General features: G+C 44.7%; 1 protein-coding gene across 8 annotated transcripts in view; it reads right to left on the bottom strand.

Annotated features, from left to right (window-relative positions):
- cacnb2a (calcium channel, voltage-dependent, beta 2a) overlaps window positions 1–25,798 on the bottom strand; it is a 131,644-nt gene that overhangs the window by 26,472 nt on the left and 79,374 nt on the right. For 6 of the 8 annotated variants that reach the window (XM_024393036.2, XM_024393035.2, XM_024393039.2 and 3 more), the window contains 7 exons: window positions 12,398–12,520; window positions 12,102–12,238; window positions 11,855–11,931; window positions 11,211–11,350; window positions 4,110–4,190; window positions 3,396–3,454; window positions 2,654–2,763 (listed from right to left, as the gene is read on the bottom strand). In XM_024393036.2, the coding sequence (XP_024248804.1) occupies window positions 2,654–2,763; window positions 3,396–3,454; window positions 4,110–4,190; window positions 11,211–11,350; window positions 11,855–11,931; window positions 12,102–12,238; window positions 12,398–12,520 (727 nt within the window). Of the gene's footprint in view, window positions 1–2,653; window positions 2,764–3,395; window positions 3,455–4,109; window positions 4,191–10,933; window positions 10,954–11,210; window positions 11,351–11,854; window positions 11,932–12,101; window positions 12,239–12,397; window positions 12,521–25,798 lie in introns of all 8 variants that reach the window. The other 2 variants (XM_024393038.2, XM_024393037.2) reach the window with 1 other exon arrangement.

Genomic DNA, 25,798 nt, shown 5'->3' on the forward strand with positions numbered 1-25,798 from the left:
AGAGAGAGGGAGAGAGAGAGAGTGAGAGTGAGGGAGGGAGGAAGAGAGAACGAGAGGGAGAGCATTAGGGTTGGAGAGACACGAGACAGAGAGAGAGGGAGAGAGAGAGAGAGAGTGAGGAAGGGAGAGAGAACGAGAGGGAGAGCATTAGGGTTGGAGAGACACGAGACAGAGATAGAGAGAGAGAGTGAGGGAGAAAGAACAAGGGGGAGAGCATTAGGGTTGGAGAGACACGAGACAGAGAGAGAGAGAGTGAGGGAGAGAGAATGAGAGTCAAGCCATAAATCCGCTTTCATTCCGCCCTTCAGTTATGCGGCTTCGAGAGGAGGAGAGATTATCAAAACTGAATGGCCATAGGATCATGCGGAAATATGGAAGTATCCCATTTAACGTGAGAGAACATGTATTAGCTAATGCACTTTCCCCCCCACAGATAGACGTGGTTAGGTCATAAACATAAATCACAGACAGTCCAGGAAATCTCCTTCAAGCAACACTTCACTTCATTACATTTCATTAGAAGCTCAAACAAACTTGTGTTTGCACATCCACTGCTGCAATGACTAAGACACGCGTGTTGCCGGAAATTGAGCGGAGAGTCCAGATGTGTCTGGTGATTATAATACATTATGGATGCATCCCAAATCCCTCTCTATCCCTATATATAGTGCACGACTTTTGACCAGAGTTCTATGGGCCATGGTCAAAAGCAGTGCACTACAAAGAGAATAATAGAGTGCCATTTGGGATGCATTTTATGATGATGTTTTTCATATCAGACGCTTCCTGTTGGAAACACTGGGTTTTGATGATATCTAGGCCGAAATCAAACAGGAACTAACAGCTGTGACTGGAATGCAACTTAGGCCGCATAATATTACTTTTCACACACTAACTCAATTACACGAATGCTTAACTCAAGTGATGGGTCTGCTTGTAAGAGATTCCTGAAATAACTTCAGCCACATTGGGAACAATAGTTGTTTTCAGAAAAGTCTTCCTATCTATTGCCATCGAGACAGAGTTAGGGTTCAGCGCACTGTCAACACGTGTGTCCCTGAAGTGATTAAATAATTATACAGTTGCATTGGCTGCCAGTTAAAGAGCTTGTCATCAAAAGTGGAGCACCGAGGTTGTAGAGAGCTGTGCAGTGCTTTAAGAGTAACCCAGTCTGGGGCAGGGTAGACGGAGGGAGGTGCTACTAGCTTCCATCCACGCTCCGTCTGAGGCTCCACAGAAAGGGCTTTAATCCCGGGACATCGCTGCCCGAGCAACCGGCACGTCAGAAAAGTAGTGCACTCAATAGGGAATTGGGTGCCATTTGGGATGCATCCCAGGAGTAACATTACAGAGCACCGTTGCTCATGTCAGTGATCCAATACAAAGATTAGGACTGTGGCTTCCATAGTTCCGTTGGCTCTCCGGCCACCCCCGTGAGGTCATAGCTGAGGAATCTGTTTCATTCTAAACCGCAGCTTGTTAATCAAGCCTGGTAAAATCAGCTGGGTTCTTGACCTTGTTATCTGGCAGCAGGCTTTTGGATTCTCCTCTCTTTCCCTATCTTTTGTTCCAAACACAAACCTTTTTAATCACTTCCCCAGACAGGTCAATCGTCCCCTTCCAACATCTGTAGGTCTGCACTATAACCATCTTCAAGGCTTTCTTCCAAATGGCACCCTATTCCCTATATAGTGCACTACTTTTGACTGGAGCCATATGTCCCCTGATCAAAAGTCATGAACGACACTCTTAGTAAAAAGGGTTCCAAAAGGGTTATTCAGCTGTCCCCATTGGAGAACCCTTTTTGGTTCCAGGTAGAACAATTTTGGGTTCCATGTAGAACCTTCAGTGGAAAAGGGTTCTACATGGAACACAAAACATTTGTACTTGGAATCAAAAGGGTCCGACCTGGAAACAACAAGGGTTCTTCAAAGGGTTCTCCTATGGGGACAGACGAAGAACCCTTTTAGGTTATAGATAGCACCTTTCTTTCTAAGAGTGTATAGCAGTGGTGTAAAGTACTTAAGTAGTTTTTTGGGGTATCTGTACTTTACTATTTATATTTTTGACAACTTTTACTTCACTACATTCCTAAAGAGAATGATGTACTTTTTACTCCATAAATGTTTCCTGACACCCAAAAGTACTCATTACATTTTGAATGCTTAGCAGGACAGAAAATGGTTCAATTCCCACACTTATCAAGAGAACATCCCTGGTCATCTCTACTGCCTCTGATCTGGCGGGCTCACTAAACACATATGCTTTGTTTTTAAATGATATCTGAGCGCTGGAGTGTGACCCTGGATTTCCGCCTGGTTTGCCTAATATAAGGATTTTTTTTATTATTCGTACTTTGACTTTTAATACTTAAGTATATTTAAAACCAAATACTTTCAGACTTACTCAAGTGTATCTTAACTGGGTGATTTTCCCTTTTACTTGAGTCATTTTCTTTGAAGGTATCTTTACTTTTACAAGAGAGAATTGAATACTTTTTCCACCACTGCTGTATGAGGTATAGGATGCCATATGGGACACAACAGAAGACTTTGTTTAATCTTTTACTCCTTCCCTTTTCTCTATGCAATTAGTCTCTCTAAATACAAAGGGCACTAGAGGAACACAGAGGTCTCATACTTCCAGAACTTACCAAGGTTGGAGCGTGTGTTGGAGCGCTCGATGATGGCGTGCTTACTAGGGTTGTTGAGGACCGAGCGTTTGGCAAGAGAGATGTCTGCCGTGACACGAGTGATTGATATTCTGATAGGAAGGCAAAGAAAAAAATAACTGGTCAGAGAGAGAAGAGAGCGTGCTCTGATTTCCGAATCAAATAGCCTTGATCCATGATCAATATCAATACAAAATGTAACACTTGGAAAGAACACTGTATTCCAAATAAAAAGTGGATAGCAACCAAATCACCATATGAAGAGGGGAGAGTTGTGATTTCTAAGGTTTGGTAGATGAGGACAGAGATGGTGTGAGTATGCTTATAGTCAAATACCATATGTAAAACATCTTGCTAATGATCAAAAGTCTTGCACTCTGAGAAGAATATAAATACGGTTTACAGTATGAGTACAGTATGAGTTTTGTAACATCATTTATTTACTGTGGATGGGAGACTGGCCAGGAAGCCCAGGCAGGGACTGGTGCATGGAGAGAAGAGGAGCTGAGGAGAACCCTGCGCTGCACTAGGGCCCACTATGGCCTATTAAGGACATGGAGAAGGCCTATTTAAAGCAACAGCTAGCACACATCTCCAGGCCAAACAAACTTGTTACATACTCCTTCGGCAAAACCTCCCGGGACGACTAAATACCAGCCTATAGGACTCAGGCAGAGCAGACTGAACAGGGATAAAGAGAGGGGGAAGGGAGAAAAGCACGTACCTCCCTTCAAATCGGTGTTTCAAAAAGTCAAACAGTGCCTTTTGCATCATATCTGTCACCTGCAAGCAAAAGGGATAAGAAAAACACAGTGAACATTTATGAAACGACTATCATTTTGAAAACAGACTGTGTGTGTGTGTGTGTGTGTTTGCATGGGTGGGTTGGTTGGTGAATTGAAGCAAGCTCTCTGTTGGTGAGAGAGGGAGCCCCACAGGACAGACTGTTGTTTCAGAATTGACTGACAGCACTTCAGCCTTTCCCATGTAAACAACTGTGCTCCTCCTCAGCTTAGTGTGTCCTGTTCTCATCAGGTTCCAGAGGAACCTCCCCTTTCTGCCTCCCATTAACCACAGAGACAAAGCTCAGCTCTGTTGGTGTGTCCATGTGTCCACAATGAGAACAAGTAGTAGAAGTGGAATTAGTGTAAACAGAACGTATTAGTGAGTGTAGTAGTGGTGCTAGTACCAGTAGTAGGGTTGCACAATTCAAGTAATTTCCCCAAAATGTCCAGGTTTTCCAGAATTCCCATTTGGAAGATTCCCTAGGTTTCTGGGAAACCTGGTAATTTGGGGGAAATTTACCGGATTTGGCAAACTTAACAAGTAGTGATCTAAATAGAATGTAATAGTGGTGAGGATGGTAGTGTCAGTGATAACCCCTTATAACAACTGCATAACAACTTATAACAAACCCTTATAATAACAATGCTGTTACCTCATAGCCCTTCAGTGACGGTCCAACCAGGACCACAGGTCGCATGGAAGGCACAACGTCGTATGGAGGAATGTGTTCCGTCTGCCCGGCGACAGAAAACAACCCATCAGCTTCACATCCAGGGGGATTATTATACAGAGGCCGCAGCCCAAATGGCACCCTGGCACCCTACATAGTGCACTACTTTTGACCAGCGCCCTGGTCAAAAGTAGTGCGCTAAATAGGAAATAATGGCGGCATTTTGGAAGCATGCACACTCAACATTACACACTAAGTCCAGGGGAAAAAGCAAAACACAGTGTACCAATTATTAGAACTGAAAGGAACTTGGCAAACTATGAAATTAGTTGTTCTAACTGTGAGCCCCAGTTTGCACTCAACACACATGAAGGATGCCAGTTAAAGGTGCAATCTGGGACTGGTACATCCCTTCATCCATCATGGTTTTCTGGTCCATAGAAATAGGGGTGTTTTGTTTTCATTTTGAGTAAATATAAAACGGTAAGACGTTATACTGAATGACACTAGACAGAGCAAATACTAAGATCATCTCTGAACTGAATTCACTGACCCCGTAATGAATTGACAAGCAGCTTAACATAAGAACAACAATCCAAATCTGTGTGGAGGTCAAGGTATACTGAGCAGAATCTCTCATTTCATAATTGATATCTACTCAAAAGGGAATGTCAGTAGAGGAACTGGTTAGTCAGAACAAACAATGATAAGAACTAAAACGGTAGGAAATGGTAGAACTGAAACAAACTAGCAGAGAAACCCAGTCACACAGCGACAGAGTGGGAGCTCAGTGCATCTCAGTGACAGCTTCAGAGGGATGCGTGTGTGTGTGTGTGTGTGTGTGTGTGTGTGTGTGTGTGTGACAGCGAGGCAGTAGACCTCTAATGCCACATCTGTGTGTGCTGTCACAGTTCCAGCGGTGTGACGGTGCAGTATGTCTGAGGAACGCACCGGCAGACACACAAGACTGACACGCCATCGCTTCGCAGGGAAAATGAAAACGCTTTCACCTCCGCAGGAGCGACAGTGCGTGATCTGAGCACTACTAGAGACAGCTATGACAGATGGATGAAGAGAGAGAGAGAGAGAGAGAGAGAGAGAGAGAGGCGATAGCACCGAGTCTGTCACACCTTTACTACCTTTTTTCACAACTCAATATTACTGCTAACTACAGTATCTACCGCTCTTGCTGTTTTTGTTTGTTGTTGTTCCATCTCACCCTGTTTTTGTGTCTTAGCCTCTCTCCGCAATGTCTTCCTGTCTATCGCTCTCTCCCCTTCCAACTCTCTCGCTCTCTCTTTCTGTCTTCATCTCTCCCCCCCCTTCTCTCACTCTCTCTGTCTCTAGCTCTCTCTTTTCCTGTATCTGTCTCTCTCGGTCCGTCTCCCTCTCTTTCATTTTTCTTCAACTGCTAACATCTGCTGCCGTCACTGGCTGTCCCTGGGGAACTCTCGTTACATCAGAGCGGGGAAAGTGCTGCTAGATGCAGGGCCAGAGCATCCAAGTCTGGAGCACTACTGGTCAGGACGCTGAAATATTTTAGGCCACATTTCGTTGGCCTAGGCTACAGGGTTATTGTTACTAAAATAATGTACGCTGCTGGATGATGGAAAATGGTGGCTATTGTTGTAGTTGCATGGTCTTGGAAAAGAGACGAGACTGCACCTCTTTATCTGATTATTGTAAAAAGAAACCAAAAACTCAATAAATATAATGTTTCAAGTAGAAAGGACATGAAATGTGAATGGAGAAGAGTTTTCTGTTTGCTAAGCTTTGCATCAAGTCAAGACATGGAGTGCACACAATGACCCGAGAACTATTGTTGTGTATGCAATGTGTGTATGTGTGTGGGTTATGTGTATGAGGTTGGCCCACACACATAAACACACACAGGCAGGCATAGAAAGTCACACACACACACACACACACACACACACACACACACACACACACATAAACACACACAGGCAGGCATAGAAAGTCACACACACACACACATTGTGTATTAATATGGCAGTGCTTGACAAAATAATTTTTTAATGGGAGTTGTTTCATAATTAGACTAACATGAGAATAGTGGTTGTATTTGTTTTAATGGAGGTCACACTTGATTCATGTTGCTGTGATAAAGATACACAACCAAACCAACACGGACGCTAATAGCTGTCACTGTAGATTAGGGCTGTGGCGGTCATGACATTTTGTCAGCCGGTTATTGTCATGCAAAAGATGGCGGTCTCAGGTAATTTACCATTAATTAACACGTTTAGCATGTCCAGGCCTCCCCAGATACAAGCCGCTGATTAAAAAAAGTTGAATAAATCAATTTAATATACACCATCACAATATATCCACTATTTAATTTTGTTAAGTGTAAAAAAAAATGAAGACATGAAGAAAATCTGTACTTAATAAATCCTGTGCCATTATTTTATTTTATACGCTTTTATAGTAAGAACAATATATTTGAATTTATCTGGGGAAAAAAAGAAGGGATATTTTTTCCCATTACGAAGCGATTGCGCACACTGTATGAAGTGGCTATGTTGAGCGTAAACTGATCATTTGAAACAGGTCCTAAATGCTAGATTTATATGTGAATGATAAAAACCTTACAATGTCTCAGAAATCAAAACATACAGTAGCGGTCAAAAGTTTGGACACACTGCACCACCTATCACACTTTCACAAAATGTATGAATACATGGCTAAAGGTCAATCAGATGTGTGAACATGGTCCCCAGCTGTGTGTTGCCGCTTTCCATGTTGTCTGTTGTCTGTAGCTTGTGAGGTGTGGAAACACTTTGTTGCTTTTATGGGTTTTGTCTTGCTGCTTTTTGACCTATGTTTCTCTGTCTGTATGCTACGTCTTGCTTGTCCTATGTTGCTCTGTCTGTGTGCTACGTCTTGCTTGTCCTATGTTGCTCTGTCTGTATGCTACGTCTTGCTTGTCCTATGTTGCTCTGTGTGTATGCTACGTCTTGCTTGTCCTATGTTGCTCTGTCTGTATGCTACGTCTTGCTTGTCCTATGTTGCTCTGTGTGTATGCTACGTCTTGCTTGTCCTATGTTGCTCTGTGTGTATGCTACGTCTTGCTTGTCCTATGTTGCTCTGTGTGTATGCTACGTCTTGCTTGTCCTATGTTGCTCTGTCTGTATGCTACGTCTTGCTTGTCCTATGTTGCTCTGTGTGTATGCTACGTCTTGCTTGTCCTATGTTGCTCTGTGTGTATGCTATGTCTTGCTTGTCCTATGTTGCTCTGTGTGTATGCTACGTCTTGCTTGTCCTATGTTGCTCTGTGTGTATGCTATGTCTTGCTTGTCCTATGTTGCTCTGTGTGTATGCTACGTCTTGCTTGTCCTATGTTGCTCTGTGTGTATGCTATGTCTTGCTTGTCCTATGTTGCTCTGTCTGTATGCTACGTCTTGCTTGTCCTATGTTGCTCTGTCTGTATGCTACGTCTTGCTTGTCCTATGTTGCTCTGTCTGTATGCTACGTCTTGCTTGTCCTATGTTGCTCTGTGTGTATGCTATGTCTTGCTTGTCCTATGTTGCTCTGTCTGTATGCTACGTCTTGCTTGTCCTATGTTGCTCTGTGTGTATGCTATGTCTTGCTTGTCCTATGTTGCTCTGTCTGTATGCTATGTCTTGCTTGTCCTATGTTGCTCTGCGTGTGCTCACTGCACAATGATTGTCTATATTGTAATTGTTTTTAATAACCTGCCGGGGACTGCGGTTGAAAATTAGCCGGCTGGCTAAAACCGGCACTTTTACTGAAATGGTGATTAATGTGCACTGACTGTCCTTGTAAAAATAAAATACACTCAAACTCAGGGTTTTTCTTTATTTTTACTATTTTCTACATTGTAGAATAATAGTGCAGACATCAAAACTATGAAACAACAGATAGGAAATAATGTAGTAACCAAGAAAGTGTTAAACAAATAAAAATATATTTTATACTTGAGATTCTTCAAAGCAGCCATCCTTTGCCTTGATGACAGCATTGCACACTCTTGGCATTCTCTCAACCAGCTTCATGAGGAATGCTTTTCAAAAAGTCTGAAGGAGTTCCCACATATGCTGAGCACTTGTTGGCTGTTTTTTCATCACTCTGCTGTCAAACTCATCCCAAACCATCTCAATTGGGTTAAGGTCAGGTGATTTTGGAGGCCAGGTCATCTGATGCAGCACTTCCATCACTCTCCTTCTTGGTTAAATAGCCCTTAGACAGCCTGGAAGTGTGTTGGGTCATTGTCCTGTTGAAAAATAAATCATAGTCCCACTAAGTGCAAACCAGATGGGATGCCGTATTGCTGCAGAATGCTGTAGTAGCCATGCTGGTTAAGTGTGCCTTGTATTCTAAATAAATGACTGACAGTGGCACCAGCAAAGCATCCCCACACCATCACACCTCCTCCTCCATGCTTCATGGTGGGAAACACATGCAGAGATCATCCGTTCACCTACTCATCAAACCAAAGGACAGATTTCCACAGGTCTAATGTTCATTGCTCGTGTTTCTTGGCCCAAGCAAGTCTCTTCTTCTTATTGGTGTCCTTTAGTAGTGATTTCTTTGCAGCAATTCGACCATGAAGGCCTGATTCACGCAGTCTCCTCTGAACAGTTGATGTTGAGATGTGTCTGTTACTTGAACTCTGTGAAGCATTTATTTGGGCTGCAATCTGAGGTGCAGTTAACTTTAATGAACTTATCCTCTGCAGCAGAGGTAACTCTGGGTCTTCCTTTCCTGCGGTGGTCCTCATGAGAGCCAGTTTCATCATAGCGCTTGATGGTTTGTGCAACTGAGCTTGAAGAAACTTTCAAAGTTCTTGACATTTTCCAGATTGACTGACCTTCATGTCTTAAAGTAATGATGGACTGTCGTTTCTCTTTGCTTATTTGAACTGTTCTTGCCATAATATGGACTTGGTCTTTTACCACATAGGGCTATCTTCTGTATACCACCACTACCTTGTCACAACACAACTGATTGTCTCAAAAGCATTAAGAAGGAAAGAAATTCCCTTCTTAATGGGTAGTAACTTTTAAGAATCTCAAATATAAAATATATTTAGATTTTTTTAACACATTTTGGTTACTACATGATTCCATATGTGTTATTTCATAATTTTGATGTCGCCACAACTTTTCTACAATGTTGTAAATAGTAAAAATAAAGAAAAAACCTGGAATGAGTAGGTGTGTCCAAACTTTTGACTGGTACTGTACATGGTGTGATTATAGGTGTCACGTGTGCTCCCTCTCCGGCCTCTAGGTCACCAGGCTGCTCGTTATGGCGCACACCTGTCAACATCGTTACGCACATCAGCTCCATCACCTCCTTGATTACCTGCCCTTTATCTGTCACTCTCTTTAGTTCCTTCCCCAGGAGTCATTGTTTCTGTTTCAGTTTCCTGTCTGTGAGTGGTTCGTGTTTCTTATTTTGTATTATGTTGTGTTAATTGATTAAAACACTCACTCCCTGAACTTTCTTCCCGACTCTCAGCGCACACTGTTACAACAGGCTATTGATGACTTGAGAAAGTCGAAAAAAAAGCTTGAGCTCTGTTCCTTGCCTCAGCCGTTTTCTCATCAACTGATTATATTCCCACCATTCAGACAGACTATTCTCAATTTAATCTCGTCTTTGCTAATAGGTAACAAATTAGTTTCGATTTAGAATGGCCCATTATCAAATGGGCAGGAACAGGGGCAGGGGAAACGATACATGTCATCTGTATTCACTCGACTAGCGAATGGAGGCCTTTCCCACTGGTCCGTGTTGTAGGCTACTTCGGTTTTACAGTGGAGCATGTGCTTAATACCAGCAGCTGAGAAATAAATAGAAGAAAACTCACTCCACTCCAAGCATCAACCACTGTTTGAGGAGCATGCTCTCGCTGCCCCGACAAGTGCACAACCAATGAACCAAATAGGTTCTCTCCCAGACTCATGGATAGACATTGTAGAGCGTAGCATAAAGGTAGCCAGTCCATCCAGTATGCATAATAATACAGTCTACACTCAAAGGTCCATTTGTTTCATTTTGGAGAATAGGCTAGACCAATGATGCACCAAAGACATCTTAAATGAGTTATGTTTTATGTTTTTCTGCCATGTGTATAATATGGTAGGCTATGTATTCTATAACGGCACGATCATTTTAATTCGGGTTTTTGTTCCCCGGGCTCGGGCTTATAAGTCTATGCATAAGCTCAAATATGTGTTTTTACACGGTTTCAAACCGTTGTTGAACTTCGTTCTTCAAAATTGATCATCACAGTGAGGTGAGTTTTAAGAGTACTGGAGTCCTACTGTATTGACGATATGTGTTTGATGTGATTTTATATTGCATTTGCATTGATGTCAGAGTGATTAGAGGGACAATAGAGCCCTGAGTTTCAGGCCATTAGAACCTGATGGTCTAGCAAGTTGGGTACTATCAACGCATGTCCAGAGTGAATAACAGGAGATTATTGCGACTCAATGTTCATGTGGAATTTTACTGTGGTCATGACTCATGGCTGCCGGTGTGGCGGTAATATGATCACCGCAACAGCACTAATGTAGATACACTTCTGGTTTAATAGCTGAATACAATGAGTTCCCACTAAATCTGCATCACGCATGCACACACATGTACACACACACACACACACAGAGAGACACCACAGCGACGACAGTGAGTTAGATGGGAGTGTCAGGAACGACCACAACCACTGCAGAGAAATCACCGATGCACATCCCCCAGACCCCCAAGGCCCTGCTGGGGGTTGGTGCATGCTGCACGGCAATATAACTTACCGACTTCTGCTTCTGCTTAGCTACGGCCCAGACGGAAGAGGAGAGAGAGAGGGTTAAGAAACTGGCAACATGCATGCTAATGGCCGGAACACCCAGTGGAGGGATTAAAGAGACACGGACTATGGCGGGACACAGAGGACAAACAGAACGGGGGGAACGGACAGACGGTGGACAGGGTGATGCTGAGCAGCCACAGTGAGGCAGTTGTCGTGGGTAGCTGTGCGGACGGACCGACAGAGAGAGAGAGAGTAAATACCGGCGTAGATGCCACGTTTACCTTCTTAAAGAAGGGCATTCGTTTCTCTTTGGCTAGGGTGGATGACATGACAGTGTTTGGCTGACTGGCTTTAGGGGAGCGGAGGTGGACTGGAAGCTCATTGTCCTCTGGGTCTAAGCCTGTGGCATCTATGTCAAAGGCTACGCACATGGACACAACACAAGGCCACCATCACACAGAGGCAAACACAGGAGGTTACAAGGGTAACATTGAACACCTAACACTGGACATGTACACAGGTTATTCCACCACATAAACAAACTATACAGACCATAATCAAGCTCGAGTTAACTAGAGTCAAACTGGGGTGAGCAATGACAGTAAACCATAACACATAAGGTAAGCAAACATTTAGGACATAAACACCATTCTAACATATTCACTACAGGGCCACGTCGTGTAGATTTAGCAACCGATTGGACAATACGCCTGAAGTGTACAAAAGATAGGCCAGCAGTAAGGTCAAAATAATGACCTTACTAATGAAACTCCTATTTCTATCACGCTTCCTTTTCAAGCCCTCTTAGAGGTTGATGGAGGTTTGGTAATAACTCCCAAGTATTACAGTGAAGAGTTTGTTTGTGTCTGTGACAAACGTGGCAACCTTTCCCCAAACGCCTGCCGCAAGGCCCTCCATTACTCACCAGAGGAAGGGGGGGTGGATTTCCGCGAGTTAGGAACCACTTCACCTAAACTGGTAGAGGAGTTTGCTCCCGATTTACTGCAAAGAGAAATAATTCATATCAGCTATATAATTCATATCAGTATATCTGAGGTGTTGCAGGATGACAGTGTCGGCTATCTCAAGGGTCGGCTCAATGCAAGAATAATGATTGGGTGAGGTGCATGTTAGTTTCCATGGTGATTGCAGTAAGGTGGGGGGGTACGTACCCGGAATGGAACTTGCCCTGTTTGGCTCTCTGCTCGTGTTGTATCCGAGTGTTCTCGATCTTCACAGGACTGGGGATGAAACCGATTTCACAGCCTTCCTTCACCAGGCGCCCTATCCACCAGTCGTTATTAAATTTCTACAGGGGGACGGACATGAACTGGTTAATACATCTGTGTTCCCCTTCTGCTCGTCATCATTGTTATCAACATCATCTTCCTCCTCCTCCTCATTCTTCTCCCATTCTCCTCCACCTCCATCATCCTCGTCCCCATTTGATAGTACTGTAACCCCTGACCTCTTTGACGTGGAGGAAGTCTTTAGCCTCAAAGGAGATGGCCATGCCCGGCACGGGGACGTCGTCATCGTTGGTGGCACAGTAGTTGACATTTGTGCGGACAGCAAACGCAACCGGTTTAGTCTGCCAAAAGAAAGAAAAGGAAGAGATGCAAAGTTTTGGCTACACAAGATAAGACGTGATATAATGACAGGTTTCTCTGTAGGCTGAAACCTTTGTGTTGGGCAAGGTGGAAGCTGAGCATGAAGAAAAGAAGGGTGATATGCACATCCTGAACTTGAGAATACCCGTGCTAACTAAAACATTATACTGAGATAGGAAGTGAGAGTCCCACACGTGGAATAGGCTGCTCCCAAGTGCATTATTCCAAACACCCAAACACACCGTTTGGACTTCACAGTCTTTATCGGGAGACAAAGCTGAGCTCCATGGATTCGTTCCCTGAATCCAATTCTCCGTGATGTTTTTATTACCGTCTCAGGCTGAGAAGAGAGGAGTGCTATTCGCGGGGCTATTTTCTCCCCCCATTGTGTGAGGCGTAAAAAAAGAACTGCTGTCAGAGATGCTGCCAGGCAGGCACGCTGTGACTCACCCACACTCACTTCTAATCTTTATGAATGAGCCTGCTAATGTCCCAAAATGACACCCTAATCCCTATATCAGTGCACTACTTTTGACCAGAGACCCACGGGGTTATAGGACAGCCTGGTCAAAATTAGTGCACTGATATAGGGATTAGGGTGTCTTTCCTCTACTCTGTCTCCCTGCTTTAGGGTACATCAGTGGTTCCCAACCAGGGTACTTGGCCTATCCACAAGGGTACTTGGCCTATCCACAAGGGGTACTTGGCCTATCCACAAGGGGTACTTGGCCTATCCACAAGGGGGCCTATCCACAAGGGTACTTGGCCTATCCACAAGGGTACTTGGCCTATCCACAAGGGTAAGGGTACTTGGCCTATCCACAAGGGGTCCTATCCACAAGGGTACTTGGCCTATCCACAAGGGGTACTTGGCCTATCCACAACTTGGGGGTACTTGGCCTATCCACAACTTGGGGGTACTTGGCCTATCCACAAGGGGTACTTGGCCTATCCACAACTTGGGGGTACTTGGCCTATCCACAAGGGGTACTTGGGGTACTTGGCCTATCCACAAGGGGTACTTGGCCTATCCACAAACTTGGCCTATCCACAAGGGGTACTTGGCCTATCCACAAGGGGTACTTGGCCTATCCACAACTTGGCCTATCCACAAGGGGTACTTGGCCTATCCACAAGGGGTACTTGGCCTATCCACAAACTTGTCCTATCCACAAGGGGTACTTGGCCTATCCACAAGGGGTACTTGGCCTATCCACAAGGGGTACTTGGCCTATCCACAAGGGGTACTTGGCCTATCCACAAGGGGCACTTGAGAGGACTCTTGAGACCATAGGCCTACTGAAGTGGCATCACAATCATCAAACCATCATCTGGCATCACCATCATCTGGCATCACCATCATCTGGCATCATCTAACTCAGTTTAGGAGCCTGAGATTTGCTGATAAAACTGAGGGAGTCCTGCTCTAGGATATGACAATGTTGCCCTGTCCTTTGTTTTGTGTTGAGTAACCCAAGTACGCCCAGAAGGCTAGGTCTACTGTGTAGCCTAGGACGATCATTTTGATGTTTTGTACTTGTTTGTATTTTGAACCATTTATTTAAGAGAACCACAATGGAAATATATTTTCAAACGTGTCGTCGTCGATTATTTTAAATGCATTATCCACCCGTGGTCGTAATGTGATTGAACTTGTCAAAGAGATCTATCTATATAAAAATATAAACCAGGATTAGTCTTGTAATGATTTGACGGTTTCTTAACTGAACTTCGGGTTTTGTCATGTGTTTCCTTCTGACTGACAATGAGCACACTGCACTTGTCCAAATGGTTGGTGAATAGAATCTGTACAATGGCTGGATCAATGTGTTCCATTTCTAAAATCACGTATGACCTTTTTCCCTCTGGGACAGCCATCCACCCTGTGTGTCCCAAATGGCCCCCTATTCCCTATTTAGTGCACTTCTTTTGACCCATAGGGTCAAAAGTAGTGCGCTACAATAAAAGGAATAGGGTGTGGTTTGGGACACAAACCCAGTCCATCTGAATAAAACAAACGTAATAAACAGCATTCCCTCCTAGGGCCTGATATTACCGCTTTATGACACAGACAGATCGATTCAATGCAAGATAACGCACATTCCACAATATTTTGTGACGAGACAGGAGGGAGCAACATGTCCTACAAACAAACCCCCCCCGCCGTAGCAAGGCATTACATTTTCTGTGAAAAGGGATTTAAACAATAAAGACTTAAAAAAAAATAGGTCACTGACTAGAGAAACGAGACAGGAGAAAAAACATACACAGACTCCAAATTGTAACCTGATTGTGGCCTTAAGAATATCCATTTTTTACGATAGAATCATTTAGAAAGGAATTACATCAAATGTTATTGGACACGATAGTAATCTGAGCTGAGTTTGTCTGTGGTGGCGGCAGTTGGTGAGGTGACATGGACATGGCCCTATCCGGATTACATTCCCTCTGCCTGTGAGAGCGTGACAAGCTCCTCTGTCGCTGGTGGCCGATGGAGAGCCAAGCCAAACGCTCAGTGACACAGCCCACAGTAGTCTCCCCTGGCCCTTTGCTAAACGTTTACCTGTAGATGACAGAGAAAGGGAAGCTGGAAAGGGACATGGCTGGCTTAGCTTACCACTTGCAAAAAATACATCAAATATCCATGTAGCATAAACCCAATGAAAACCCTTGTAAAATGCTATAAAAATTATAAACAAACGTTAAAGCCAAAATTTTACTGCCCATAGGGCAGTTAGGGTGAATGCCAGATGGGCCGGTCCATTTTTAGCCCAGTGGGCTGATCCATCTGTAGCCCAGTGGGCTGGTCCATCTTTAGCCCAGATGGGACGGTCCATCTTTAGCCCAGTGGGCTGGTCCATCTTTAGCCCAGATGGGCCGGTCCATCTTTAGCCCAGTGGGCTGGTCCATCTTTAGCCCAGGGGGTTTTGCACAGAATGCTCATTATTTGGCTAATAATGGGGGCCTCAAGGAAAAACATTTGCTGGTGTTTATTGCTCAGGCACATTTCTGCTCCCAGTGAGAAACCATACGAATGGCCTTGTAAAGCACTAAGCCTATACAGTATACAAACCCATAGATATGGCAACAACTGTTAGGTAAGAATCGTCCTCCAAGAAAAGGGGGCATAAAGAACACTGAAGAGTAGGGAGCGTAATTCTTCCCAGTCACCTTCAGCCTTCACCTATCTGATGAGCCCCATTAGAATGATTGGCCAGGAGAGTGGACCTGCAGGAGATCCTGCAGACCTACGGACGTCCCAAACGGCACCCAATTTCCTAGTGCATTACTTTTGACCAGAGGCCTATGGGGACCCGGTCAAAAGTAGTGCACTATGTATGGAATAGGGCGCCATTTGGGAAGCAGACCACGCATTTGGACCATTCTCAGGCGAAGAGCAAACAGGATGCCATTTATTCTCATTCAATCCCGTTGTCCTTCAATGTCAGATAATGCTTTGTAAAAATATGAAACCCAGTGCAAAGCGACAATGATAAACCTCTAAAGAAAACAAGATAAATACACGTAATTTATAATCCTCTATAAATGAGCTTGGCAGGAGAGTACAGCACATCCCAGGAAAGGAATGAATGGTTGTATGTTTGTGTGTGTGTTGGTCAATGTTAATGGAGTAAATGTACTGCGCCTGAGTGTGTACAGCATTAGTACATGACACACAGAGGACATTGTGTCCTTGGTTGAGTGTCAGTTTAAAGCCACGCGGCTGCCGTGCTAAGATGTTATGTTCCGTCTGAGGCGGTGTCCCAAATGGCACCCTATCCCCTACATAATGTACTACTTTTTGACCAGAGCCCTATGGGCCCTGATGAAAAGTAGTGTCCTATGAAACAAATAGAGTACCAATTTAGAACACAGCCAGGTAGTATGTGCCTGTGTGGTCTGGGGGGACTGGGACTGCCTTTCTCATGCTCCACTGCTTCTCTCTCTCCAGTCTCTCAGTGATCAATGACATGGTCTGTGACGTCAGTAGCCCATGCTGGAGTATTAATGCTGTTTCACAGTGGTTAATGCTATTTCATACCAGTGTGCATCTGTGTACACACTCTCCTGACCTCAGATGCCACCATGGATTATCACAGGTGATAGGCGCTATACACTGTGGCGCTGTGTTGTTCTCCTCTCCTGTAAATCCCCCTCTTCCTTCCTGTCTACCCCCCATTTCCTTCCTGTCCACTCCCCTCTTCCTTCCTGTCCATCCCCCTCTTCCTTCCTGTCTCCCCCATTTCCTTCCTGTCCACCCCCTCTTCTTTCCTGTCCATCCCCCTCTTCCTTCCTGTCTACCCCCATTTCCTTCCTGTCCACCCCCTCTTCCTTCCTGTCCATCCCCCTCTTCCCTCCTGCCCATTCCCCTCTTCCCTCCTCTCCTGTCCACCCCCTCTTCCTTCCTGTCTACCCCCATTTCCTTCCTGTCCACCCCCTCTTCCTTCCTGTCTACCCCCTCTTCCTTCCTGTCCATCCCCCTCTTCCTTCCTGTCCACCCCCTCTTCCTTCCTGCCCATTCCCCACTTCCCTCCTCTCCTGTCCATCCCCCTCTTCCTTCCTGTCCACCCCCTCTTCCTTCCTGTCCATCCCCCTCTTCCTTCCTGTCCACCCACCTCTTCCTTCCTGTCCATCCCCCTCTTCCTTCCTGTCCACCCACCTCTTCCTTCATGTCCATCCCCCTCTTCCTTCCTGTCCACCCCCTCTTCCTTCCTGCCCATTCCCCTCTTCCCTCCTCTCCTGTCCATCCCCCTCTTCCTTCCTGTCCACCCCCTCTTCCTTCCTGTCCATCCCCCTCTTCCTTCCTGTCCACCCCCTCTTCCTTCCTGCCCATTCCCCTCTCCCCTCATCTCTCCCCTTCTGTCCATCCCCTGTTCCTCTCCTCATCTCTCTTCTGTCCATCCCCCTGTTCCTCTCCTCATCTCTCCTCTTCTGTCCATCCCCCTGTTCCTCTCCTCATCTCTCCTCTTCTGTCCATCCCCATCTTCCTCTCCTCATCTCTCCTCTTCTGTCCATCCCCATCTTCCTCTCCTCATCTCTCCTCTTCTGTCCATCCCACTGTTCCTCTCCTCATCTCTCCTCTTCTGTCCATCCCCATCTTCCTCTCCTCATCTCTCCTCTCCATCCCCATCTTCCTCTCCTCTTCTGTCCATCCCCCTGTTCCTCTCCTCATCTCTCCTCTCTTGTCCATCCCCTGTTCCTCTCCTCATCTCTCCTCTTCTGTCCATCCCCCTGTTCCTCTCCTCATCTCTCTTCTGTCCATCCCCTTGTTCCTCTCCTCATCTCTCCTCTTCTGTCCATCCCCCTGTTCCTCTCCTCATCTCTCCTCTTCTGTCCATCCCCATCTTCCTCTCCTCATCTCTCCTCTCCTGTCCATCCCCATCTTCCTCTCCTCATCTCTCCTCTTCTGTCCATCCCCATCTTCCTCTCCTCATCTCTCCTCTTCTGTCCATCCCACTGTTCCTCTCCTCACCTCTCTTCTTCTGTCCATCCCCCTCTTCCTCTCCTCATCTCTCTTCTGTCCATCCCCCTGTTCCTCTCCTCATCTCTCCTCTTCTGTCCATCCCCCTGTTCCTCTCCTCATCTCTCCTCTTCTGTCCATCCCCATCTTCCTCTCCTCATCTCTCCTCTTCTGTCCATCCCCCTGTTCCTCTCCTCATATCTCCTCTCCTGTCCATCCCCATCTTCCTCTCCTCATCTCTCCTCTTCTGTCCATCCCCATCTTCCTCTCCTCATCTCTCCTCTTCTGTCCATCCCCCTGTTCCTCTCCTCATCGCTCCTCTCTTGTCCACCCCAATCTTCCTCTCCTCATCTCTCCTCTCCTGTCCATCCCCCTGTTCCTCCCCTCATCTCTCCTCTTCTGTCCATCCCCATATTCCTCTCCTCTTCTGTCCATCCCCCTGTTCCTCTCCTTATCTTTACGTAGCACAGGCCTTCATTAGACATGCAGTATTGACCGCAGCAAGAAAATAAGTACAATTATAATTCCGAATTTATTCAACTTTTATAACGCTATTCATAACATAAAGAACCTCAAAGCGCTTTTTAAAATGTAAAACAACAACAACAACATCATTCACGATAGGGTCGGGACAGTTCGTGGCTTGACTGGTCATCGGAGGAAGGTGGTCATGACATAAGGGGGAGAGGTGAGTATGAGAGAGGGGGATAGAGAGAGGGATAGAATAGGAGAGGGAGGAAAGGTTGGTAAGAGAGTGAGGGGCTGGAGAAGAGAGTGAGGGGAATGGGAGAAAGAGGGGGGGAAGAGAAAGAACGGAGAGAGAGAATAGAATGGAGAAACGACTGACATAAGAGAAAGAGAGTGTGAGGGGTGAGCTAGAGAAAGAAATGTGAAAGAAATGTCCACCACCCCCCTTCCCTCTTGCTTTCTCATTCTCTCTCTTAAAAATCACTCCATTTTGTGCATATTTCATTAACTAATATCCTGAAGCCTTCTCTATAACGGTACTGCCATCATTATAAGATGCCTGCCCTGCGTGTTGCCTGCCTTGTCATTTGTAATCTGGCACTGTCCTTGCATTAGCAGGCCACAGTGGATCTAGGACCATAAATCAAGATTCTCGTATTGTTTCACCTTGAGCAAATGTTTCGGATTGTTCTGAAGTAGAATGTAAAGCCTTATGGCGAGCAGAGCGAGTGCAGTGTGCTAGCTCTGAAGTGCGAGTCTGTAAAATGTGGTTTTATGCGCCGTGGTAAGGTCCCCTTAACCTTCATCAATCCAGCCGGAGATTTTTTATTCTATAAATGAGCAGAGCCATATGGCCATTTCAGCACTGCCCATGCATAATGAAATAGATAATGAGGACAGTTCTCTAAAGTCCAGACATTTGAATATTTTACATTCATATCGAACATAATTGGGTGACAGTGATTGATGGTTGAGGCTATTTTTACAGGGGAAACTGTCTTGGTTTGAATCTGGGGTTGTGTCTGAAATGGAATCCTATTCCCTACAGTGCCTTGCGAAAGTATTCGGCCCCCTTGAACTTTGTGACCTTTTGCCACATTTCAGGCTTCAAACATAAAGATATAAAACTGTATTTTTTTGTGAAGAATCAACAACAAGTGGGACACAATCATGAAGTGGAATGACATTTATTGGATATTTCAAACTTTTTTAACAAATCAAAAACTGAAAAATTATTCAGCCCCTTTACTTTCAGTGCAGCAAACTCTCTCCAGAAGTTCAGTGAGGATCTCTGAATGATCCAATGTTGACCTAAATGACTAATGATGATAAATACAATCCACCTGTGTGTAATCAAGTCTCTGTATAAATGCACCTGCACTGTGATAGTCTCAGAGGTCCGTTAAAAGCGCAGAGAGCATCATGAAGAACAAGCAACACACCAGGCAGGTCCGAGATACTGTTGTGAAGAAGTTTAAAGCTGAATTTGGATACAAAAAGATTTCCCAAGCTTTAAACATCCCAAGGAGCACTGTGCAAGCGATAATATTGAAATGGAAGGAGTATCAGACCACTTCAAATCTACCAAGACCTGGCCGTCCCTCTAAACTTTCAGCTCATACAAGGAGAAGACTGATCAGAGATGCAGCCAAGAGGCCCATGATCACTCTGGATGAACTGCAGAGATCTACAGCTGAGGTGAGAGACTCTGTCCATAGGACAACAATCTGTCGTATATTGCACAAATCTGGCCTTTATGGAAGAGTGGCAAGAAGAAAGCCATTTCTTAAAGATATCCATAAAAAGTGTCGTTTATAGTTTGCCACAAGCCACCTGGGAGACACACCAAACATGTGGAAGAAGGTGCTCTGGTCAGATGAAACCAAAATTGAACTTTTTGGCAACAATGCAAAACGTTATGTTTGGCGTAAAAGCAACACAGTTCATCACCCTGAACACACCATCCCCACTGTCAAACATGGTGGTGGCAGCATCATGGTTTGGGCCTGCTTTTCTTCAGCAGGGACAGGGAAGATGGTTAAAATTGATGGGAAGATGGATGGAGCCAAATACAGGACCATCCTGGAAGAAAACCTGATGGAGTCTGCAAAAGACCTGAGACTGGGACGGAGATTTGTCTTCCAACAAGACAATGATCCAAAACATAAAGCAAAATCTACAATGGAATGGTTCAAAAATAAACATATCCAGGTGTTAGAATGGCCAAGTCAAAGTCCAGACCTGAATCCAATCGAGAATCTGTGGAAAGAACTGAAAACTGCTGTTCACAAATGCTCTCCATCCAACCTCACTGAGCTCGAGCTGTTTTGCAAGGAGGAATGGGAAAAATTTCAGTCTCTCGATGTGCAAAACTGATAGAGACATACCCCAAGCGACTTACAGCTGTAATCACAGCAAAAGGTGGCGCTACAAAGTATTAACTTAAGGGGCTGAATAATTTTGCACGCCCAATTTTTCAGTTTTTGATTTGTTAAAAAAGTTTGAAATATCCAATAAATGTCGTTCCACTTCATGATTGTGTCCCACTTGTTGTTGATTCTTCACAAAAAAATACAGTTTTATATCTTTATGTTTGAAGCCTGAAATGTGGCAAAAGGTCGCAAAGTTCAAGGGGGCCGAATACTTTCGCAAGGCACTGTATATAGTGCACAACTTTTAACCAGAGCCCTTTCTCTTTCCTCTCTCCCCCCTCTCTATCTCTATCTACTGTATATATCTCTCTTTCCCTCTGTCACTATCTCTCTCTCTCTGTTTTGTTAACTCCAGTGTACAGTGGGGAGAACAAGTTTTTGATACTGCAAATTAAATGCAAATTAATTACTTAAAAATCATACAATGTGATTTTCTGGATTTTTGTTTTAGATTCCGTCTCTCACAGTTGAAGTATACCTATGATAAAAAATTACAGACCTCTACATGCTTTGTAAGTAGGAAAACCTGCAAAATCGGCAGTGTATCAAATACTTGTTCTCCCCACTGTATCTCTGACTCCTTGGCATTGCTCTGAGGTGATAGAGGAAAGGAGGGCAGATGGTGCTAGTTTGTTGTCAGATGTGAGTGTGATTTGGGCTAGGAGACACTGCCATTAGGAGGAGAAGCCTGTAGAGTTGATTAAAGCTGTGCGGTCAGAGAGTCGGGCTCAAGGGCCCATGAGGGGATACTGATGTGAGAGACCAGTGGCCTCAGGGAGACACAGCCTATCTCCATTTAACTCTGGCTCGCCTTGCGTGTGCTGCCCAGATCTGGGCTACGATTAAACGCAAACAAACAAAGACGCGCACACACACACACACACAAGCACACACCAGGGTTTCATATGACATTGAAACCAGTAGCCTATTTCTCTCATGTTCTATTGGTTTTCAAATCAACTTTATTTTATTGTCCAGTAGCCAAAAGCACAATCCTAGTCATATGTGCAACCCATGCTAGTTGTTGCATCTTTAGATCTCCCCTAACAACCCATGCTAGTTGTTGCATCTTTAGATCTCCCCTATTTCTACATTTCTAAAGTAAATGTGATTTCTGTCACATGAAACCGCTCGCATGTGCAGTGCGCCCTTGACAGCTGTGTTTTCCACTAATTACATTATGGAACGAACATTCACACGTAGCCTACTGCCGTGAGCGCGTTGCTACGCAGCTATAATGTGAAGGACTAATAGTTGATCAACATTTTCAGCTAAACATTCTGATCTGTTGCATCTGACTCAATGCTTTTTAAAGTGATTCTTTCTCGCACAGAACAACAAGCTGACTAATAGAATAGGTCAACGTTTCTACTACAGGGGATAGTAGATTGACATAGGCTAGTGATTTTGCCGTTCGTTACTTGTCTTGTTGGCTGAGGAAACGGAAATGTGGACAGTTATTCTGACATCTACAAAGTGCACATCGGAATTCGGTAAGAAGAACGCATGCCGTTGCATCCTCGAGTGGTATGTTCTGTTAATATGAATCACCGTCATCTAAATGTGATCTCTGTCATTCTCAGCACCATGGGTGGATGCCCTAATCAGGTTATGCACCCAATGCATAGAGGTCGAGTACAGTTCTGCTGCCGGTCAAATGTCTGGTGCCACATGGAAACACTGGCACAAACGCACACGCACACACCTCCCTAAACGCAACCGGCATGGCAAGGAAACGCTCTCAACTGAAAGAAACCAGTCAAAATCGATGCCTTGTGTTGTTCTCTGCGCCGCGAAAACTTGGTCTGTGAAATATTTTCCCTCTCTACACGTGGTGTTTTCCCAGCACTTTTGACTTTCCATACTATTGATTCTGCAGAGTATTGTGTTTTCTCTGTGATCTCAGTGCATCAGGTCCTATCAGAGCACCTGCTGAAGTTGGATTCTAATGATCTCTGTGTACCACTGAGCTTCCTCATTAGGTGAATGTCATCTCGGCGCTGTCATCTAGGTATCCTCTCTTTGTAACCCGCCTGCTGGCAAGTTATATTTCGCTCCTGAGCTGTATTTCAAATGGCACAACAACAAAAAACGATAGCTGCACAACTATGGGGCAAAACAAACGGAGTTGGCTTAGATTGTTGACAAACTATATTTCATCTCCCAAGTGTTTATTGAAAACATACACGGAACAAATATATAAACGCAACATGTAAAGTGTTGGTCCCATGTTTCATGAGCTGAAATGAAAGGTAGCAGAAACAGAACCGCAGACCACATGTAACCACGCCAGCCCAGGACCTCCACAACCAGCATCTTCACCTGCGGGATCGTCTGAGACCAGCCACCTGGATAGCTGAAGAAACTGAGGAGTAACTCATTCTGATTAGCGGGGCCTGGCTCCCAGGTGGGTGGGCTCCCCAGTGGGTGGGCCTATGCCCGCCCATGGTTGCGCCCATGCCCAGTCATGTGAAGTCCATAGATTAGAGCCTAATGAATTTATTTAAATTGACTGATTTCCTTATATGAACTGTAATTCAGTAAAATCTTTGAAATAGTTGCATGTTGCATTTATATTTTTTGTTCAGTATATATACAGTTGCACATTGAGCACTTGTTGTCTCAAGACATTATGAAACAAGCCACCAACGATTTCCCACATGGCAGCTTCTTGTCAATGTTGCTAGATTTCTGAATGTTCATTTTGGTGACTTTGTCAGCCAACCTGTCTATGTAGTGCACTACTTTTGACCAGGGCCCATAGGGTACCCTACACTCTTGGAGAAAAAGTGCTATCTAGAACCTAAAAGGGTTATTCGTCTGTTCCCATATGAGAACCCTTTGAAGAACCCTTGTTGGTTCCAGTTAGAACCCCTTTTGGTTCCAGGTAGAACCATTTCCACAGAGGGTTTGACATGGAACCCAAAAGGGTTTGACCTGGAACCAAAAAGGGTTCTCCTATGGGGACAGCCGAAGGACCCTTTTGGAAACGTAGCCCTGGTCGGTCTGCCTGTAAAGAGGCAATCAGGCCAGCATATAGCCGGATGTTTCACAGAGAGAGCCCCTTCTTGCTCGCTAATTAAAAAGATAAGTCGCTAGCAGATAACCTGGCATGGATTACCCCAGCCACTTTACATGATAGACGAGCTGTAAAAATAGCTGCTCAATGATCTGGCATCTCGCCGAAGAGAGAGACAGAGAGAGAGAGAAGAGAGAAAGAGAGAGAGAGAAGAGAGAAAGAGAGAGAGAAAGAGCGAGAGAGAGAGAAGAGAGAAAGAGAGAGAGAAAGAGAGAGAGCAAGAGAGAGAGAAGAGAGAAAGAGAGAGAAGAGAGAAAGAGAGAGAGCGAGAGAGAGAGAGAGAGAGAGAGAGAGAAGAGAGAGAGAGAGAGAGAGAGAGAGAGAGAGAGAGAGAAGAGGGAGAGAGAGAGAGAGAGAGAGAGAGAGAGAGAGAGAGAGAGAGAGGGCTCGGGTCAGGGGAAGTGCAATCTCAGTGACAGTAATGGTTTATAAGACGGTAATTCACAAGCACCTGTCTAGCGCACCGTTAATACGTTACATACAGTAAACACTTACTGTACAGAGGTAATAGAGTCTATGTGCCCTATTGGGGCCTGGTCAAGTACACTAAAGGGAATAGGTTGCCATTGGGAACGTAAGCAAGCCATAATAACATGAAATACAAAAGCCATAAGACTGTTAAACAGTTAATTAAATGGTTACTCGGACTATCTGTATTGACCCCATCTTGCGTTGACTCTATGCACACTCACAAGACTATATATAGACTATATACACACTTATTTGCACACACTAAATCAAATCAAATGTTATTTGTCACATGCGCCGAATACAACAGGTATAGTAGACCTTACCGTGAAATGCTTACATACAAGCCCTTAACCAACAATGCAGTTCAAGATATAGAGTTAAGAAAGTATTTACTAAATAAACTGAAGTGAAAGTAAATATATATATAATCAAAAAGAAACACAAGAAAATGACATAACAATAACGAGGCTAAATACTGTATCTGCTGGAGCGAGTGCTACGAGTGGGTGCTGCTATGGTGACCAGCGAGCTGAGATAGGGCGGGGCTTTACCTAGCAGAGACTTGTAGATGACCTGTAGCCAGTGGGTTTGGCAACGAGTATGAAGCGAGAGCCAGCCAACGAGAGCGTATAGGTCGCAGTGGTGAGTAGTGTATGGGGCTTTGGTGGCAAAACGGATGGTACTGTGATAGACTACATCCAGTTTGCTGATTAGTGTGTTGGAGGCTATTTTATAGATGACATCGCCGAAGTCAAGGATCGGTAGGATGGTCAGTTTTACGAAGGTATGTTTGGCAGCATTAGTGAAGGAAGCTTTGTTGCGAAATAGGAAGCCGATTCTAGATTTAATTTTTGATTGGAGATGCTTAATGTGAGTCTGGAAGGAGAGTTTACAGTCTAGCCAGACACCTAGTTATTTGAAGTTATCCACGTATTCTATCTAAGTCAGAGCCATCCAGAGTAGTGATGCTGGATGGGCAGGCAGGTGCGGGCAATGATCGGTTGAATAGCATGCATTTAGTTTTATTTGTGTTTAAGAGCAGTTGGAGGCCACGGAAGGAGAGTTGTATGGCATTGAAGCTCATCTAGAGGTTAGTTAACACAGTTTCCAAAGAAGGGCCAGGAGTATACAGAATGGTGTCGTCTGCGTAGAGGTGGATCAGAGAATCACCAGCAGCAAGAGCGACATCATTGATGTATACAGAGAAGAGAGTAAGGCCCGAAAATTGAACCCTGTGGCACCCCCATAGACTGCCAGAGGTCCGGACAACAGGCCCTCCGATTTGACACACTGAGCTCTATCAGAGAAGTAGTTGGTGAACCAGGCGGGGCAATCATTTGAGAAACCA

This window comes from Oncorhynchus tshawytscha, linkage group LG29, assembly GCF_018296145.1.
Source record: "Oncorhynchus tshawytscha isolate Ot180627B linkage group LG29, Otsh_v2.0, whole genome shotgun sequence".
Taxonomy (NCBI): domain Eukaryota; kingdom Metazoa; phylum Chordata; class Actinopteri; order Salmoniformes; family Salmonidae; genus Oncorhynchus; species Oncorhynchus tshawytscha.